This window comes from Accipiter gentilis, chromosome Z, assembly GCF_929443795.1.
Source record: "Accipiter gentilis chromosome Z, bAccGen1.1, whole genome shotgun sequence".
NCBI lineage: Eukaryota > Metazoa > Chordata > Aves > Accipitriformes > Accipitridae > Astur > Astur gentilis.
Genome location: NC_064919.1, coordinates 24,096,926 through 24,116,114, shown reverse-complemented (window position 1 = coordinate 24,116,114; position 19,189 = coordinate 24,096,926). Strand labels below are relative to the sequence as shown.

Here is a 19,189-nt window from a genome sequence, read left to right as displayed (position 1 = left end):
CAGTTCTTGGGCTTCTTGGAGTTAACACTACTATCATTTATAGGTTCCCCTGCAGAAGAGAGATCGTCTTCATTTTATAAATCAGCATTTTCTGTGCTGTCCCAGAAGCCTTTCTTGGTACCCAGCTTGCATTACTCAAGAAAAGGAGTTTACTTCACCCCCACTATGATTACCCATTACTGCGTCTGAGAGTATTTAATCAATTTCCTATGTCTGTATAACATTTAATGCTCTTCATAATTTTTATTTTTGCAACATTGCTAAAAACTTTATGGGCTAATTAGAAGTAAAGGAATCTGGTCATCTGCTGTTGTATAGATTAGAAGTTTAAATGTTGCAATAAAATTCTAGCTGTGGCGCAGACAAACTCCACTGAAGACAATAGTAGCCAGGCAAATACTGAATATATGAAAGTATAAATAATGGAAAACTATTTTAAGTCACCTTTTTGGCTGAGATGGCATAGTTGTCCTATTACTCATCCTGTTTTGTTTCTGTGTTGCAAAGTTACACATCTCTCCCAGTAAACAATGACAAATGCAAAACCACATTTATACAACACCATTTCCTTAGCCTCGGTCTGTCTTGTGGATGGATTCCTCCCTCAACTTTTGTATTGCTTGTTATGGAGAGTATTTTTTTACTTCAAGCAAGATTAGATTTTTTTTTTTTCCCCCCCTCCCCTGGTGGACCTCTAAGTCCACCTTCTAGAGACCCAAATGAACAAAATGCCTGTTTAAATTCTTACAGGATTTTCATTTTACGCAGAGCAGCAGGAGGAATGTTGTGCCTTTTCTGGTGCAGAGCTAACTTTCCCACCAGAACCATATGTCTGCAAAGCGGACCTTCTCTCTCCCTCAGTGGATCCCAAGGGAAGTGAGCAAGAAATGTGGCAACTGCCTTCTTTCAGCTACAGGCAAGTATAGCAGGACATTTTTGTGACCACTATAGCACTACAGACTGCACTTCACTTCCAGTCCAGTAAACCAAAGCTGCCAGGAGACTTTCAGCTGAGACGCTGATACAGCATTGCTTCCTTTCGCACCATTAGAACCCTCCAGGCATATATATGACCTCCAGGTAGTTGCAGAAATGGCTCAATTCATTGTTATCTTGTGAAGTTATTTTGGAACCTTACCAAAGAATGAACCAAGAGGAAATGCCAGAGTCATTTGATTAGAGTACAGGGTTTCTCTGCTGACCAAATGCTATTTTCAGTACAGCTTATCAGCCAGTGCTAACCACTCTTTGCCTTAGATAACCCTTTAGTTGAAGAGTTGCAAGGACCTCTCTTTGGCTATCACTAAAACTGGACCTTTACCAGAATGTTAGATATAAATGCTAAACTTTATTTAAGCCTGAACTCTGCAGTTTTGCAATCAGTGTGTATTGCACCAGTGTGAACCCTGAGTCTTGGCACTTGTGAGTGGTAGGAAAGGCATTGTCTTCATCCAAATTTCATAGCCTCACCCTCACTGGATACTTTCGGCAACACCATCTGCCATGGCTATGTCTGCTGTGATTTGCCATGATGTGAAATTCTCTGCGGTAACTTTAAGTTAGTCAGCTTTGGTCTGGCGGTTCTGATGATGACAGCAGAAAGCTCAGGGTGGGCTGCATCAGTGAAGAGGACAGAGGACTGTGATTAGACTGCTAAAGGCATCTCAGCTGGTATAGTATATAGTAAGTGTATTTATACATAATCTCGGCAAGTCACAGCAGGATCTGGAGGAGAACAAAGGCAAAGTCAGGTCTAGTACTGTAATGTGTACGGTATAATTGGTTAATACAGACCTACCATCTATCTTTATTGTCATTTATATTCTTGTAGCACTTCAGGACTCATAAAACCTGATCCAGTACTGTACCAGTACTGTATAAAGACAGTAGAATTATATAGTCCAAATTCCTGAACAGTTTACCATCTCCATATAGCAAAGAAAGTGGGGAACAAGGAGGCATTATGTAGGATAAAAACAAGTGATCTTGGCACACCAGAATCTTCAGTACCTTCACTGATTTTGCTAGGCTTTATAGTAAGTAAAATCCTAAAAAAGAAGGAGAGGAATTTGAAAGAAAACTATATATTAAATTTGTACATGTTTCCAGGGAGCTTTTCATAAGTCAAGAGATGATGCAAAGGATTTTGTCTGAAAGGGCTTATTAGAGCTCAAATGCATGAGATGGAAGAGCCTGGAGTCATAAAATATTGCAGTTGAGGACAAATGTTCTATATGTGATGCCATAGAGAAGGGAATCAATGGACAGAGCACAGTAACATAGTAAAAATGATGGGCAAAGAAAATAACCATTGCAGCAATCTCTGATACGGCTAAGAAAGAGATAAATTTGCTTTCTTAAAGCAGATGAAAGGAAGCTTGCAGTAATTCAGAACTAAGTACCAAGGGGAGAGACTGTGCAGACAGATAGGGAAAGTTCCAGTTTATGATGCCTAAGGGTAAAGTGAAAGATAACACCAAGTAATAGTTTATTTTGTTCTGAAGTGTGTGTTTAAGCATGTTAAAGTTGCTAAATTTAAAGTGTAACTTAAAATACAATGAATTTCACCTTTCTTCTCTTGCTGTTTTCAGATAGTGTGGGCTTGACGTCAAAAAGCCAATGCCTGTTGACATTTTATTTTTTCCCTCAACTTAGTCCATTCTCCCATTTGTTTTCTAAGGAATATCGGTCATCATTTAGGCTTGTGTAACTGAGAAAATAATTAGCCTACTAGTGTTTAACAAATACCTAAGTATATATGTGAGTCATATATCCACATACACTTAATACACTTACTTCTATCAGGGCAACTCACTTTGGATTCTAGGCAGCAAAGAGGGTACTGAAGGAGGGCTTTCATGGACTATTGCTTGCCTACATGAGCATTTGAACTTAAGGCATCGTTCTTTGACCTGAACAGGAGCAGCATGTTTAGAATTTAAGATATGAAGAACATCCTAAAGTTGTCTGCAGACGCATCAAAGTGTTTTCATACAGGATGGATTGACAGTCAAGGGGAGTTCTGTCCAGCATAAAAAGCGGCAGGCCTTATGCTTCGAGGTTGTACTGCTCACAAATGGAAGTTTTACATCACCGTCAGAGATCTGATGCCACTGCAGTCCAGTGTTTGTTGCTTTGCCCAATTGAAAGATTGAGGATGCGTCATATGTTTGTTTTCAGACTCTTGCTTTTACTGAAGACTAATACACACCAGTTCATATCAAGCAAGAAATATCCTGCATTCAGGATGAGGTTCACATGCTTGATCTTCAGATCCTTGCAAATAGGAAATAGGCATTGCTCAGCTCATCGGCGGAATCCTGGTCTTGTTTTAGAGAAGCACGTTTTTAAATCTGTGATCCTTAAGGGCTTCTGGTTTAGTAGATAAGTTTGTTCAGCCTCTACATGCTTTCTGAAAAAGAGAAAAATTAGGGTAGATCAGCTTTTAAAACTGGTGGTTGCTGACAAACCCTTGATCACAGAGTACTTGAAAGAAATCAGATTAATGGATGGTTAATTCTGTTATTACCTGTTTCCATTAAATGGATCAAATGAGCAATATAGTAAAACTTTAACTTTGGCTTGCCCAAGTTGCTTACACCGTGTGTGTTGTAGTAATTTGTGTCGAGGTTATTAACACCTGTGTCTAAATTGTCAACACAGCTTGTAACTGTTCAATGCTTCGTTTCATGTGAACACAGAGAAAACTTTTCTGCATAGAAAAAGAATTCTGCAATTTGGAGAAACCGTGAAAGCAGAATTGTTGTGTTTTTCAAATTTGCCTGAAATCACTGAAAACCTGAATAGTCAGCATCAATTAATAAATTTTTTTGGCCATTTTTTCCCTTTCTTGTGAAATAGGCTTGTTCTGATGTAGACAGTTATGAACATTTACTAACTAGCACAAACTGGTGCTTTTCAATTCTTTGAAATCTGACACTTGCTTTTTCATCTTTTACTTTAGCCACACTTTGAATGAACTGTTCCAACTGTTCAATGGGGTGGAAGTTGGTGGCTTCCAGATACATGTATCTCTAGCTAAAGCTGCAGTGGACTGATGAGGGAACATTATGAATATTATGTCATTCTCTTTTTCCTCAAATTTTGACATAATGCAGGTCCTAAGCGCCCTTAAAATCAGGGTGCTTACCAAGCCAAAATACAGTACAATAACTCTGTAATGCAAAAGGTGGACGGGGGCTGACTGAGGAGTGCAAATTCCAAATAGAATTAATTACTGCTTTGATAATGAAAATATATACATTCCTGCATTTTTAATTTCTTTTGTATTATATATAATTCCCCTGAAAGTTAAGCAAGAGCTTGAAGCAGTGATTTAGTTTATTATTTACTTCAAAACAGGATAAAAAGAATGATGTTGGAAATTATAAAATGCAGTAATCAAATATAAGACTTTTTAGAGTTTTATTCTCAAAAGAACCCTTCTTGCAGCTGAAATAATTATCATGGTGCTTTTATGTAGCCTAAGTAATTTTAGTAAAAAAGTAGCTGCTGCATTATGTAGTATTGATTTTTAAAAAAGCCCTGAACATACTGGTTTTCATGTGAATCAGGATATTCAAAAACAGGGCAAGTAAGATCTTACAGTGCTACCATTTTAAAGTAACTGTATTGCTTCTATTTAATTTCCATAATTTGAATAATTCTCACTTTATTAGTATTTTTAAGGATGCTGAGATCTGTAGGGGAGCCATATAATAGTGCAGAGCACCATAACTTAAAGTATTAATTAGTATCATGTGCCTTAAGTGGAATTTCAGTCTTCTTTCTGTAAGCTGTTAGTTGTTTAAAGAATGAGCATAATTTGTTCTCCTTCAAGGTACTGCAAAATGTAAACATGCAGATAGTAGAATACTTCCTTCTTTTGCAGAAATGATAAAAGAGCTCATTTTCATATCCTGAGATCTCATCATATCCCACAAAGCCAAGAGGGGTAACCCAAACCTAGAATATCTTGTTGTTGCAGTAAGCTGTGCTGGAGATAAGGAAGATAGCAGTGCATATACACTATAGAGGTGATTGTCATAGCTTGCCAGTGACAGTATTCTGCTGCTGCAGGCAGTTTTTTTCATGTGAGATATAAACCTGCTGTTTTTAACAGTGTTTGGCCCTTATAACTGCTGTGCCGCTCTGAAAAAGCATGAGAGTTAATCTCAAAGGCTGGAATAATTTCAACTCAAACCATATTCCTTTTGTCTGTCACCGTTCCTCTAGCCTTTTTGTGGGGGGCTGGGAAGGGGGACCTAATATTTCTCTCCCCTGGTAACTTGGCATAAACAGCTGTTTTGTGCCATTTTGCCACTGGTGTCTATATCAATAATCTCGTTCCATTTTAGCATTTTTGCTGTAAACAGGCAGAACTCAATCTATGTCATTAAATCAACACCTGGCCCCAGTTATCCGGACATACTGGGAGAAAAGATGTCTACTTTTCTCTCCATATTCTTGCTATTGTATGGGGTAATTTATTTATTTGCCTGCAGAGAAGTCTTATACGTATTAGCACTTCCCTCCTGCCCTCCTTCACAGGAAGGATACTAAAGGAGAGCTGTCTATTTTCTGGGGAGGTAGGGCATGTACTAGAGCATCTCCTGCCTAGTCCTCAGAAGGCTCGATGCATTTCTGAAGTGCCTTGAGCTGCATTGGCTGTCTTCTTTTTTAACTCTTAGTGGGATGTGGAGAAGCAAAGGAACTTACAGCCCCATTTTGAGTCATCTCATGGAGAGAGCAAGACTTCAAGTAAATTTCATGTACTTCTGTTGGCTCAGGGTTGGAGAACAGAGGGAGAGCAAAGCTAGAAAGCTTAGTATTGAGGATGGGAGAGAAGCAGGAAATGCAGCAAAATTACAAAGGACTTATTGAAGGGAATGTTGAGAGTGGTTGGGGATAGAAGCTGTGATAGGTGAGAACTAATTGCAGAGAATTAGGTGTTTGTGAGGGAGCAGATGGATTTCTTGGAACAATCTACCAGGGGAATGAAGAAATTAATTGGAGACTTTCACAAAATTCACTGGGTGCCTCAGTAAGTAAGCACAGAGAACAGATTCATTTTTTTGAGGACACTGTGTGAATAAGAGTTTCCAATGAGTTAATGTATTTTGCAGTCCCTATGTGTTTATTAGTGGAATTTGTATTTTGGAAACTAGATTCAGAGATTTCTTCTGGATTTTCTGGAGAGAGTAAGGCAGTTACAGAGGTGGGGAATGGAGAGAGAGTAAATGGGAGAAATACAGAAAGAGTGGAAGAAAGCTCTGCAAATGAAGATGTGGTAAGCTTCAATGTGCAACAAGAGATTGCTTTATACTGGAGAGTAACTGAAACAGGTGCAGTAACAACTAGATCAGGTGATCTAGTAACAACTAGGGTGACCCTGCAAGTTAAACACAGCCTCATATATTTAGTGTGATTTTTGTACTTTTTAAAAAAGAACCTGTAAAGGTATTTTTTTTTTAAAAAAAAGACTAAAGCAGCAGAATTTATTAATAATGTAAAGTAAATGATACCTCTAGATGTGTATGATAGACACTGATTTTCATTACATGGCTCATTTTAGCCTCCTTTCCTTTCCTCCCCCCCGCCTCCAAAAACATTTAAATTTGTAATGCTGATAAAGGCACTATTTCAAAGGGACAGGCACCTGCTGGCTTTGGCCTGTTGTGAACATGAATGTCAATGTATATACATGCATACGCATACATATACACAGCACAAGTGAGAAAATTGATACTTTATTCATCCAAGTTTTGAAGAAATGGTCTTATGTATGTGTGCTGTTTTAAATGGTAATAAGATAAGCAGAAATACTACAGGAAAAGATCATTGAGGGACTCAGAGAGCAACAGGAAAGTATACTAAAGTGATTAAATACAAAATTTATTATTATTTTTAGGCCCTACAGAAAATCCTAAGAAGCTTTTCTCTTTTTGTATGCTAAATACTAATCTAATCTTATTTCCTCTTTAGCAATTGCTGTAACCTTGAGACAATTGTTAAGAACAGGGTATTCTGCATTTTTTTTACTAATATCCTGGGGTTTAGAAGTTGTTTTGATCCCCCCCTTTATTTATGCACTAGAAGTGGGATGTGTTCAAATTTTCAACACCTGCAGGAAAAAAAGCAGGACTTTTAAATGATGCTGCTCACAAATTATTTTGATGCCTTGACAGTTTACCAGCCTGTAATTACTGACTTTTCCTATTACTCTGAACTGAAATAGCTGTAGCGTGTTCACTATATTTACCAGGGATGAATCACCTGATGCCTGCCATACTTCCACAGCAAAGGAGAAACTTCAATTAAAAACTCTGCAAAATGCAGTAGTAACATCTTGGGGGTTTGTTTTATTGTTTTCAGGGTGCTGGGTGCACTGCACTGGTGGTAGCTGTGGTGGCAAGGAAGTTAGAACTTACCAAAGCTGAAAAACATGTGCATAATTTCATGATGGACACCCAGCTAACTAAAAGAGTAAGTCACACTTTATATTGACAACTGAAAGGAAATGTGTGTTAATTTATTTCTGCATTTGTTTTCAATAGTTTCCTGCTCCATCCTCCTACTGAACTTTTTCACGGGTGCAATTTTGCAAGGAGGAGGAAGTGAATGCCTTGAGCTTTTCTCTGAATTGAGGGCAGACTCTGAGGATTTGAATACTCTTCTGTAGAGGGTCCTTGCGCCTGAAAGATAATTGGTATAACCAACAGTTAAATTCTGTGAAACTAAAGACTTATATTAAACTAAAAAAAACTTTCATGCAGCATGTGAGAATATATAAAATTTTTGTAGCTAAAAGAGGTGAAATGACTGATATATACAAGAATTTCATGCTATGAAGGATGTTCTTAAGACAAAGACATATTCATTGTTTGTGCGAGACAGTCTTTCCAGTCCTTTGTGTACTCAGCACAGGGTTCACTTGCCGGCACACAGTACTGAAGTGCCTTGAAAGATGTTTGTAGAAAATAATATTTTTAGAGGTTGTTATTTAAAAAAAGACCCTTAGAAATCATTAGAATTAATACAAAGAAATTTTAAAGTTTTCGTTATGAAATATGACTTAAATTACAATAACATCTTGTGAAGTGAAAGAATGCAGTGAACATGGCAATAGATATCCTTTATTGAAATAAAACAGGTCAGCGTTGAGGGAACAAGAAAACGAGCAGGAGCTACACAGTGCTCTCAATTTGTTTAATTTTCGTTACTGAGACGAGCCAGTGTGGAGAAGGTCCTTACAGTCACAACACGAGCTCAACAGAGCTTGTCCTTACCGATGGTGTGGAGAGGGATGTCAATGCCTGAGTTGGAAACCAGGGCTCTGCTCCAGGCGGGAAGGAGGTTGGCTGACTCACCGCCGGTCTGTGCAGCGGTGCAGTGCTGCGCTGCCACGGGTCCTCTGCTGCAGAGAGCTGCGTCATGTCTCTACACGCTGTGTTTCCAGGACATGTCAGCACACAGCTCTGGTTGTGCTGGCTCCCTTGTTTCGATGCTGGTCACCACTAGCAGCCTGTATCTCCCCTAGGCAGTCACGGTGGGGAAAGACTAAGGATGAGTGGGAAGGCAGTTCTCATGTAAGTATAAAGGGTGTCCGACTTGGAGTGTCTATCAGAACTTGTTGATGTACACTCCTACTAGAGTCGGTTACGGTCTTGTTGATACTAGACCACAGACAGCAATTTGTCCCTTCCTAACACAGGCACTTTTCTAGTGTAATCTGAGAGCTGAGTTCAAAGTGTCTTTCAGGAGAGAAAAACATTTTGTAAAGATTGGCCAGATTTTGAGTCTGGTGTTCATTTGTGCCTGTTAAAGTTTATTTTATTCAGCTATCCTTCATATGAATCTAAATATCAGTCTAATACTGTATCCAAGTGGTGCTTTGGTAGCTTCAAACTCATGAAACTCAAAGCACATGAAAAGCAAACCAAGCAAACAAATCTGAGATGCGCATCAGGTCACAAATCAGTTACGCGGCTACTAGAGAGGTTTCCTCACAGCCTGAAGATAGCCATACCTTGCGGAAATGCAAGGACTAGGTAGAGATTTTGAGGAGGTCTCTAAAATGTAATTGTGCTTCCATTGAAGTCAGGACCGAGGTTCTCCAACACTTCTACAGGTACCAGGTGGGGACACCTTGCTGGGAAGAGCTATTGCATGGCATTCCTGCAATGTCTTTACCTAGACATTGACTTAACTTTGATGCTGCAGTGACTGGCAGCATATAAATTTGGAGGGAGGAAAAATAAAGATGAATAATAAGGACAGTTTGCAAGTAGCCTAGTCATTCTGTCATTAATCAACATTGCACTGAAATTCTTTGTCTGTTGTTTTCAAGCAAATTTTGGAGCACCAAAGAAGGAACTGTAGGTGGTCTTACCTTTAAAATTTTATGGAAAGCCTAATTTAAAAAAAAAAATTCAAAGCACTTATGAAATAGAACACTGGCCATATTAATTGACAAGATATTTTTTTTCATCTCCTCAGAGAATGGTAAAAAAGAAAGAAGAATAAAAAAGTAAACAAAAAAAAAGAAAAAAAATATGTTCAAACATCTCTGAAATTTAAAAGACTCTTAAATTGCTAAGAGAATTAAGAGGTAATAACCATAGAACAAGAAAGAGAGAAATTTTATGATCCTATTAAATAAATTTAGTTAATTACCGTACAGATAATGCATTAGTATTTCCTCACTGTAATTTATATTGCTATAAACACCAAATGGTGCTAACTCTTTAAAAGAGAGACAAATTATTCCCTGATGCAAAGAGAGCTGGTCCCAATATTATAAGTAACACAGAAATTGCTCAACAGTCCCCTTGGTCCAGTTACAGCTTTCTGCCCTCAGTGCTGCAGCTTCTTGATGTCCCCACTTCCCACAGTTAGGCAGGGTTTTAAGTGCTTTAGAAAGAGTTTATACCAGAAAGACAAAACATGACATAATGCTACTTTTGTCAGCCTGGTGTTTTTCTTTTATTAAACAGGTGAAAAATGCAGCGGCCAATGTACTCAGGGAAACGTGGTTAATTTATAAAAACACAAAGCTGGTTAAAAAGATAGACCATGCGAAAGTAAGGAAACATCAACGCAAATTCTTGCAAGCTATTCATCAGTAAGTACTATTTTGCTTTGTTTTCCTCTCCAGGTGTTTTCTCTCTTAGTTTCCCTTTCCCTCATAGTCACTCTTAGTCCCCATGTCCCATCCTGCCCCCTCCCTTCTCTCCCCACTCCCCTCCCCTTCACAGAACATTGCTCTTGAGGTTGATTTTTCTCTCAGAGTAAGAAAAAGATAAGGTTTTACTGTATTACCTGTTTACAAAAAAAAAAAAAAAAAAAAAAAAGTATGATGGCTGTGTATGTCCAATCTAGGGTAAATCAAACTTGTATTTTTTTTAGAAGTTTCCCATGCTTCTTGAATTATCTAAGACTTTTTTTGTCTTTTGCCACTGGGACTATCCTTTGTTGTTACATATTTGCTTACAGGTAGTAAGATACAAGCTACAATAGACAGAAGAAAATGAAAAAAAAATTCATTTGTAGTAGATGTTTTAAGAATTTAAAATCAGAATGATGGGATAGAAGAGAGCCTATGAGTATGTATATAGTGTTTAATGAAAAGAATATACATCAAGCATCATTGTACAGCCCAACAGCAATTAGTTGCCTGTCTCCACCATGTAGTCTCAGTGCATAAAATCGAATGTTGGTATGTCAGCTATGACCCCTGGCATCTGTTCTAGAAAATGGGACTATATGCCAACAGTTGTTGTGTGACCTTTGAGCACCTCTGGCATGATTCACATGAGTTCTTCCCCTCTACTGAAATCTTAAGAGGTTGCAAACAAGCCTGCAAACTGTAGCCAGTGGTAGGATTAAGCTGAATTATGGTATTGCCAGACTGTAAGTATTTATCTAAAATTCATAATACATATTTGTCATAAAGCACATCAAAACCAGCAGAATTGCACAATGATTCAGTTGCGATTCCTTGGACTACATGGGAGTTAAAAGGGACTTTTGTCCCCAGGAACCACACATTCTTCTTGAGGAACGGTCAGGACCCATGCCACTATTTGTCTGCTCTACCTGAGGTAGCCATTTGTACAGCCTATGCAATTAGTTTCCGTAAGATACTGGGGAGATGTAGATAAATTAAGTTTAATTTTGAACTGATGTTTTAATAACTTTTGAGTGTAGGTATCTGTCTGAGCCAGCCTGTGAGGAGATGTGAGGGAAGCGTCCAGCAGGAAAAGAACACTTATGTGTCATCTGGCAGGAAAGACAGGAAGGAAAGGCCAGGTTACCATATTTCCTTTAGTAAATTTAGGCTAACAGTCATTGTTTCTCTGATTCATAGCTATGTTTTACAGCAATGGGTGGCTAAGCTTAAGGTATGAGTAGTCTATAAACCTTGATTACTATCTTATATTTAACAAACTTGCAGGATTAAATTTTACTGTGCTATTGCAGAAATACTTGAAGGAATAGAAAGACGACAAAAGGCGAGGCATTTTTTATGTGGATATAAAAAGTATATTTTCCCAGTTTGGTCATCCTGCTTAGCTTAAAGGATTGGGAGGCAGAGAGGAGTGGCAGAGGTTCTGGGACAGAGGATGGCATGTCCTGTGCATCCTTTGCTGGACTCGAATCCTTGTTTGCAAAGGTTATTCCTTAACGTTTTATCTTTGCTATTTATTTTGTGTGTGTCTGTGTGTATGTCTGTGTGTGCGCGCACACACATGTTCAGAGAAGAATCTAAAAAGCACAGCAGGCTCGATCTGCACGTTTATGTATCATTCAAGCCCAGAAGATCTTCACAGGATGTAAAGTGGTGTTCTGAATCTGCCTTAAAAATTCATTAATCAGGTGGGATGGGGAGGGTGGCAGCAGTAATTTTTTCCTCACTGTGCCAGCCAAACTTTGAACAACTGTGTTAATAATGCATTTCCCTCTGTCCTTCAGCACTTTGCATCCCATTTCCAAAAGTTTTGTATTTAAGGAAAAAAAAAAAAAGGAAAATTTTCTTAATATGCTGAAGAATGTTCTGTGGATGAAAACACTGCTCGCTAGCAGTTTGCTTTCTTCCAGCTGTAGCAGAGTAGATGGGTGCAAATTACTTTTTCTTCCTTTGCATCTCTGAACTTTTCTCAAGTGACTCATGGTAGTATATGGCTCTTTTCCATCTTTCTGGATTCTTATTTTTTTATTGGTCCCCCTCCTTCACCTTTCCAACCATTTCACTGGAGACAGAAATAAAAGGAGTGAAGTTTCAGGGCCACTTTTATACAAGAAACCAGAACAGATCATGGTAACGGTCTCAAACTCACAGTCACAGCTCTAAAACTGCCTTCAGCTGGTCTGCGTCTTTTTTGCTTCTCATGCACGCTAAATAAGATGAAGGTGAAAATATTAGTCTAAATGATCCTATTAAAAGACATTTTATGTATGGTATGAATAAGAAAATGTACAGATAATAGTTAATGGGAAAGTTTGAAGCTATTGCAGGTTCCTTCTTCATGAATTGCAAGTGAATTAGACTCCACTTCAGGCAGTTACTAACTGAAAGACGTAGTAACTCCCTAGGACTTACCACCTGCTGAATCGAGCCCACTGTGCTCATTTGGTTGTTTTAGTATATTTTACAGTTTGTTTTCTTTTGTTTTGTCTCTTTATTTCAACAAAATGAAAATAGAGCTCGGAAGTAAGTTGTATAAGCTGTTCCTTTCTAAATTTGCAGAATTTACCACTGTCTGCATGCAAAAAATAGAGTCTTTATTTGTGAACTTCAGTGGTCTGATTGCTGCCATGGAAACGCGATCGAGAATCATGATCTTTTGCTGTGATAAGTGAAGTTCATAAAATTAAGTTGTTTCACATTTTCTTTTAATGAATTTAGGAATGAAAGTCTGACAGTTTTCTTTAAATCCGGCTGCTGCAGCTAAAGACTTGCCATTATCTAGAGATACATTTTTACAGTCTGTGATAGGTATTGGGTTGGTTACCATGAGGAATTATCATGTTGGTGTCGGCTGGTAATTGTATTGCTACAATAACAACATATTTCTTGGAATTTTAAAATTAAAATACTAACTGGCGAAGAGATGAGTTAATGACTCTTAAGAAAAGCAGAAAACACATGTTCCACAAATTGAGAGTTGCTCACCAAAACACTAGGGTTATCATTCTCCAGTCAAATCATTACCTCTGAGTAATTATTCTGTTCTGAGACTGTGATGATATAACTCCATACCTTGGAGACTACTCTGTATTTTTTGCTTTAGAATAACTCCAGTTCATAGTTTGCATTTATGTTGTGCTCTGAAGGAAGCCTCCAGGGGAAGAAGAGCATATTACATGCCAGTAACAAGCCACTGGAATGTCAATTTTATGTGAACAATTGATTTCTACCTTAACACTTATTTCCATGTGTTTTAAAAGATATTTCACTCTTCAGAAGTTACTTTCTCATGGTGGCTAGCCTAGATATGCAAGGAAGTGCTCAGTAACTAAAGATACGAACAGAAACTTCCTGATTTTGGAATATCTCCAAAAAGGCTTTCTTTAAACAAGCTTTCTAAGTAACACCATCACTGAGAAATAGGCAGAATATACATTAGCAACCCACCTGCCACAAAATGCTGCCAAACTTATTTTCATGTGACAGCTGACCAAATGGTTAGCTTGGTTGGCCCTTGACATACTAGTAGACTGCATGGTATCTTGTAACACATTGTTTATAACTTGATATGTTGTTTTTGAAAAAATGCTATTTCCTGCTTAGACCAGCCACCAGAAAAGTCACTGAAAGTCCGAGTATTTCTCAGTTGGGAAATGTTGAACAAATGACTCGTACTTAAGAACAAAATTGCTTATTTGTGAAAATTGCATCTGCAAACCACTCCTCTAGTAGTTAATCTGAAAAACATGGATTTTGTTTCAGGGAAAACATAAGAAAGGTCATATATATGTATATATCTTTCAAAGAATGTGCATAACTAATAATAATGCAGATAGGCAGGCATCAAAGAGAAAAATATACCCTTGCTGCTACTACTATTGCTGTAGTTTAAATAGTGCACTGAAAAGGAATGTCTAATTTAAGTTTAAAATATAATTATATTTAGAATCACAAATTATGTAAGCAAATCAAATGTATTGGCAAGTGTGTTGGCTATTTAGCTGCTGGTCAGATGGAAGTTCTGTTTAAAAGTAATGAGAAACTCACTTATCACTGTATTTCCATCAGGTTCAAACACCTGCTAACCCAATCCATTTCCGACAGAACAGGGCTAATACCTGTATCTAGTCATGTAGGCATGGGAAGATTCTTGATTGCTATAACATTAATGATGAAAACCAGTTGCTCTATGTTTCTTCCTATATCTACTTGTCACGATACTGAGGCTTTCAGGAATGTTTTGGCTTTCTTTCATATAGTCTGGATAAATTGTTATCTCCCTTCTTGAATTCAACTTTGACCATGGCAAATGGTATTCTCAAGGACATCACATTCCCTTGCTCTTTCCTTTTTTGCGGTGTTGAAGAAGCATGCTTCTCATTGTAGCAGACACATGACCAATTCTGACTTTACACAAAGTACTCAAGGCATTGTCCATGCAGTTATTTGCTCTTGTAAGTTTTGTGCATGCTTTTTAGAAATCCTAATGTGACCACATACACAAAAAAACCTGACTTAACATTCCACTTTTTAGATTAAGAAGTGTAAAAATGGAACAAAGGAAGCTGAATGATCAAGCCAACACTTTGGTGGACCTAGCAAAGGTTAGTAGGCAATTACTGTTTTTTTAATATTCATCCTTTCAAAAATGAAGAGTTTGTAAGTGAAAATGTTATGCATTATACATGCAAATATTGTTAACAAGTTTGTTATTTGTAGAAAATGAAAATATGTGTGTGGTTTTTGGTAACGCCTACTGAATAAAACATCTTGTTTATGGCTCTGACAAAAGTTTGACTGCACCATAAATTTTTTTTTTGTGCATTTGAAAAAGATTTCACAGTTAAGAGGCTGATCCTGAGAGCACCTGAAACGACTGCAGTGGTCATGGTAAATGCTGAACCGTGAGTTGGCCGTAGTAGTGTAGTGCTGTGTAGTAAAGAGATTTCCCATCCAGTGTTAGTGACTGTGCCATGAGGGACCATAGTACACAGGCTCTCACACAGTCTGGAATTAGAGGTTCTGGTTTTCCCTTCCTGTTGTGTTATGCAGCAGTGACTTTCGACAAGTAAATTTAGGGTTGTATTTTTTTAAGCTTTTATAATGAGTAATAGCTGCCTACTTTGCCTATACATTGTAAGGCTTTATTAATCTTTTTTAAGCCATTTGAGATGAGGTAAAACAGGCTATTCAGTTGCAAATTGCTTGTCTATTTTTGCTGGGATTTTTCATTAATATCAAATAATACCTAGAGAGTTAGAGGGCTGAGCTGATAACATTCCAGGTTTCACATTAGACCTCAGTATCTAACAGTTACTTTGATCTTAATTTGAGGCTACATTAGAGGCATTAATGGGCTTTTCCTAAGGGTTTCTTGTACACTTCTTCAGGTACCTTACAACCCCCCTCAATTTAAAGTGCATCAAAGCAAAGATTAAACTCTTCAGTGTTCACTCCCCTTTTGCTTTAGAGAACCACCAGACAACTTCGGTTGCTGAAAATACATTTCAGTCTAATGCTTCTCACAACTGATAAGGACTTTTCAGATGCTATTTAACATAGACTACTTTGTTTTCAAGGGTTATGCTAGCATCTTGAAACCGGGAGCAGAGAAATGGGTTATTGAAACTCATGCGATACTGAAGTGCTTTACATTTCAGGCAGTCAGTCATTTAATTAATATTCATTCCCTTTGGATGGTTTATAAACTTCAACCAGTTCGTCTACTGAATTGCATCCAGTTTAGGCTATCAGAGGGAGAAATTTAGTCATTATTTTTAACCAGTTCCAAGTCTCTGTGACATAACACATTTCAGACTACATTTTTAGTGACCACTATGGCATTTTAAAGTACACCCTATACACTTGCTGTAACCAAACATTGTTTTGTAGAGGGTAGATAGTCTGGGGAATGCAGAAGCAGAGAAGCATACAATGGAGTTTTTCCTCCTTGCACTACATTTCGAAAACAATCCACTCACCTACTCTTACTACAGCCAGTTCAAGAAAACTTCATCAGTTTAAGGAGAAAGCAAATGGCCAACATTTGTGTTCTGCTTAGAAGAATGAGGGTGTTTAAAACCAGAGGAAGTACAGAAGAGTCAAGGATGGATCACAGCTTTGGAGCCTTCGGTCTTCTGGTGGCTTACACAACTGACTGTTGACAAAGCTTAGCATGGTGCATTTCTAAGAACCTGAACTTCCAAAAAAGGTCTTGTCTTTTGTCTAATTCATTTAGACCTTGTCATCTAAAGTGTTACTCAAAATACATTACATTTCTGCTCAGCAAATTTAGTAGGAGGTTTATTCTGTATCTACAAGGAAAATTATTTCACAAGACTAGACATTGTTATAATATTCATATTCTTTTTTTTGTGAAGTGCAAAAGCATTTACAAACCCTTGTAGAGTTGTGCTGCTTGTTACAGTATCTGTAAGGTCTCTCTAAACCTTTGTTTACATCCTTCTACTTTCAGACTCAAAACATCATGTATGACATGATTTCGGACTTAAATGAAAGAAGTGAAGATTTTGAGAAGAGAATTGTTACTCTGGAAACTAAACTGGAAACTTTAATTGGTAGCATTCAAGCTCTTCCTGGACTGATTAGCCAGACAATCAGCCAGCAACAGAGGGATTTCCTCGAGGCTCAGATACAGAATTATGATAAGCATGTTGCCTACAGTGCTGAACGATCACGATCTTTGTCAAGAAGAAGGAGATCATCCTCCACAGCACCACCAACCTCATCAGAGAGTAGCTAGAAGAGAATAAGTTAACCACAAAATAAAGACTTTTTGCCATCATATGGTCAATATTTTAGCTTTTATTGTAAAGCCCTATGGTTCTAACCAGTGTTATCTGGGTTCTGATGTCAGAATCCTGGAAACCTGAACACATTTTAGGCCAAAATGAGTGAAAACCCTTCTTTTTTCCCCCCTCCTCCTCTCAGATGCACAGTGAATGCACCTATTATTGCTATATTAGATTGTTCCTCCTGTAATTTCACTAACTTTTTATTCATGCACTTCAAACAAACTTTACTACTACAGTATATAATATAATAAAAAGGTTAATTTCTGCATATAGTTGCTTGTTTACTTGGACTTAACAACTAAAAAAAGCTCACAATTTAAAGGCCTAATTATAAACTTTTAAGAATCAAAATTGAAGCTTAATAATTATCTCTCAGTATGAAAACTAATTCTCTAAACTTTGCTTGCAGTGGAGGGGGAAAAAAAAATCAATATTCATCTATCAGTGTGCTGTATATGTATAGTCATTTTAAAAGGTCACTGACAGCTTCGATTTCTGAAGTGATTAATTAAAAATATAGTTTATCCTAGAAAATAAGTTATGAAGTACGCTATGGGTTTTTAAAATCTTCTTAGGGCTTTTGTTTAACATGCATTGGTACACACACATAGATAATATATATACATATATACTTATGTATATAAAATTATTTATGCAATGCCCATGGCAAAGATCTTTTAAACTGACTATTTGTAAAGCTACTGGCATGCAAAAAGCACAGGTAAAGTCCTGTTCATTTATTCAGAGTCTCATAATTATGCCAGGTAAGTATGTCCAGACAGAAGCACCACTTTCAAGCTGGCAGTCTCCCATTAATATTATTTGGGTTTTGAAAGTGTTAGGTTGCTAGTTTCTCCACTCCCTTTTTTTGTGTTTAATGTTTCTGGTGAATGACTGACACACAGAGTTATAGTATACACAATTGTGTGATGGCAGCACAGTGTTCTGTATACATTATGTTTGGGTAATCCCCATGGTTTCTGCTATGCAGTCAAGCTTAGCAAGACACTTTTAACAATATTTCCAAAGACTGTTTCAAAAAAAACCTGCTGTAGACTGGAGGTACAGCAGTGGGGTATCTGTGATGCTTTACTTTCATGCACAAATAATGTGGTCTTCTGCTTTCTTGAAAAAAAAAAAAAAAACAACACAAAGCATAGTGTACACATTTCTGAAAAAGATCTGGCTGACTTTTTGCCTGGTTTATATTCCAGAACAGGAAAAATAGGTAAGCTTAAATGCTCAGTACATGTGACTTCCATTCACAGTTCCTAATTATAAACAGAGAATTATTTGGCTTTATGAAATATTTTATAGTATTTTCTATTTATGAAATATACTAGTTCCCCCCCCCCTTCCCCCTTCCCCCTCAATTTACAGACAAAGGTAACACTGTAGCTGAGTATAACAAGTATGCTTGTTTTCAAGGAATACATGTGTTTCCGAGGAATACTACATCTACCTAGAATTAACTAACATGCAGTTGAAGGAAATGGGGATTGCTGCTTGAGACATCGTGAGTTCTAGGCAGTAGCAACAGGCAGGGAAAGTAGTAATGCAGAAAGTCAGGGCAGAGCTGTGCTGGACAAGACAGAGGAGCTGTTCTTCCCAGCACCTGAAATTCCCCAAACCAAATACATAATCTGAAAAAGAGCAAATGCTTTAGGCCTGTTTAAAATAAAGGGTCTGCTTTTTTGGGGGGGGTTACAAAATATGTAACTGATGAATATAAGTTAAATCCAGAGGCATTGCTTGTTTACAAAAAGGTCAAGAATTACTCCAACATTTTTTATGTCCTTGAGAAAGGTGATGACTTTTCCCCCCTAGATGAGCAGGAGAGTTGCATGCCTTTGGAGTGCCTTGTTTAGCAGGCTATGGTATTTTGTGACTGGAAACAATAAGCAGTATGCACAGTATTTGCAGTTCTGCTTTTGTTGTTATGAAGTTCATTTCCAAAGAAAAAGATGGATATTACATAGTGCTAATACCGTGCTAGCCCACTCCTAAACTACATCAGATTTTTGAGTGGTCATGAGGCCGCCCGCTTTACATTGTTGGCAGCATTAGAAGTAGTGATTAATAATATTGGAAATTAATAGTCAAGTTTCAGAATTCTTTTTTTGAAGCTTTCTTTTGTCCCTTCTCCAATTTTTTGTGTTTAATTTAGAATATTTTTCCTGTCATT

The 19,189-nt window shown here is 37.6% G+C and overlaps 1 protein-coding gene across 1 annotated transcript in view; it reads left to right on the top strand.

Annotated features, from left to right (window-relative positions):
- Positions 1–17,182, top strand: part of KCNN2 (potassium calcium-activated channel subfamily N member 2) — a 71,794-nt gene extending 54,612 nt beyond the window's left edge. Inside the window, exons 5-8 of the mRNA XM_049794878.1 lie at positions 7,375–7,485; positions 9,996–10,123; positions 14,724–14,793; positions 16,665–17,182. Of these exons, the coding sequence (XP_049650835.1) occupies positions 7,375–7,485; positions 9,996–10,123; positions 14,724–14,793; positions 16,665–16,952 (597 nt within the window). The 3' untranslated portion in view covers positions 16,953–17,182. The remainder of the gene's footprint in view (positions 1–7,374; positions 7,486–9,995; positions 10,124–14,723; positions 14,794–16,664) is intronic.
- The last annotated feature ends 2,007 nt before the right edge of the window (positions 17,183–19,189 follow it).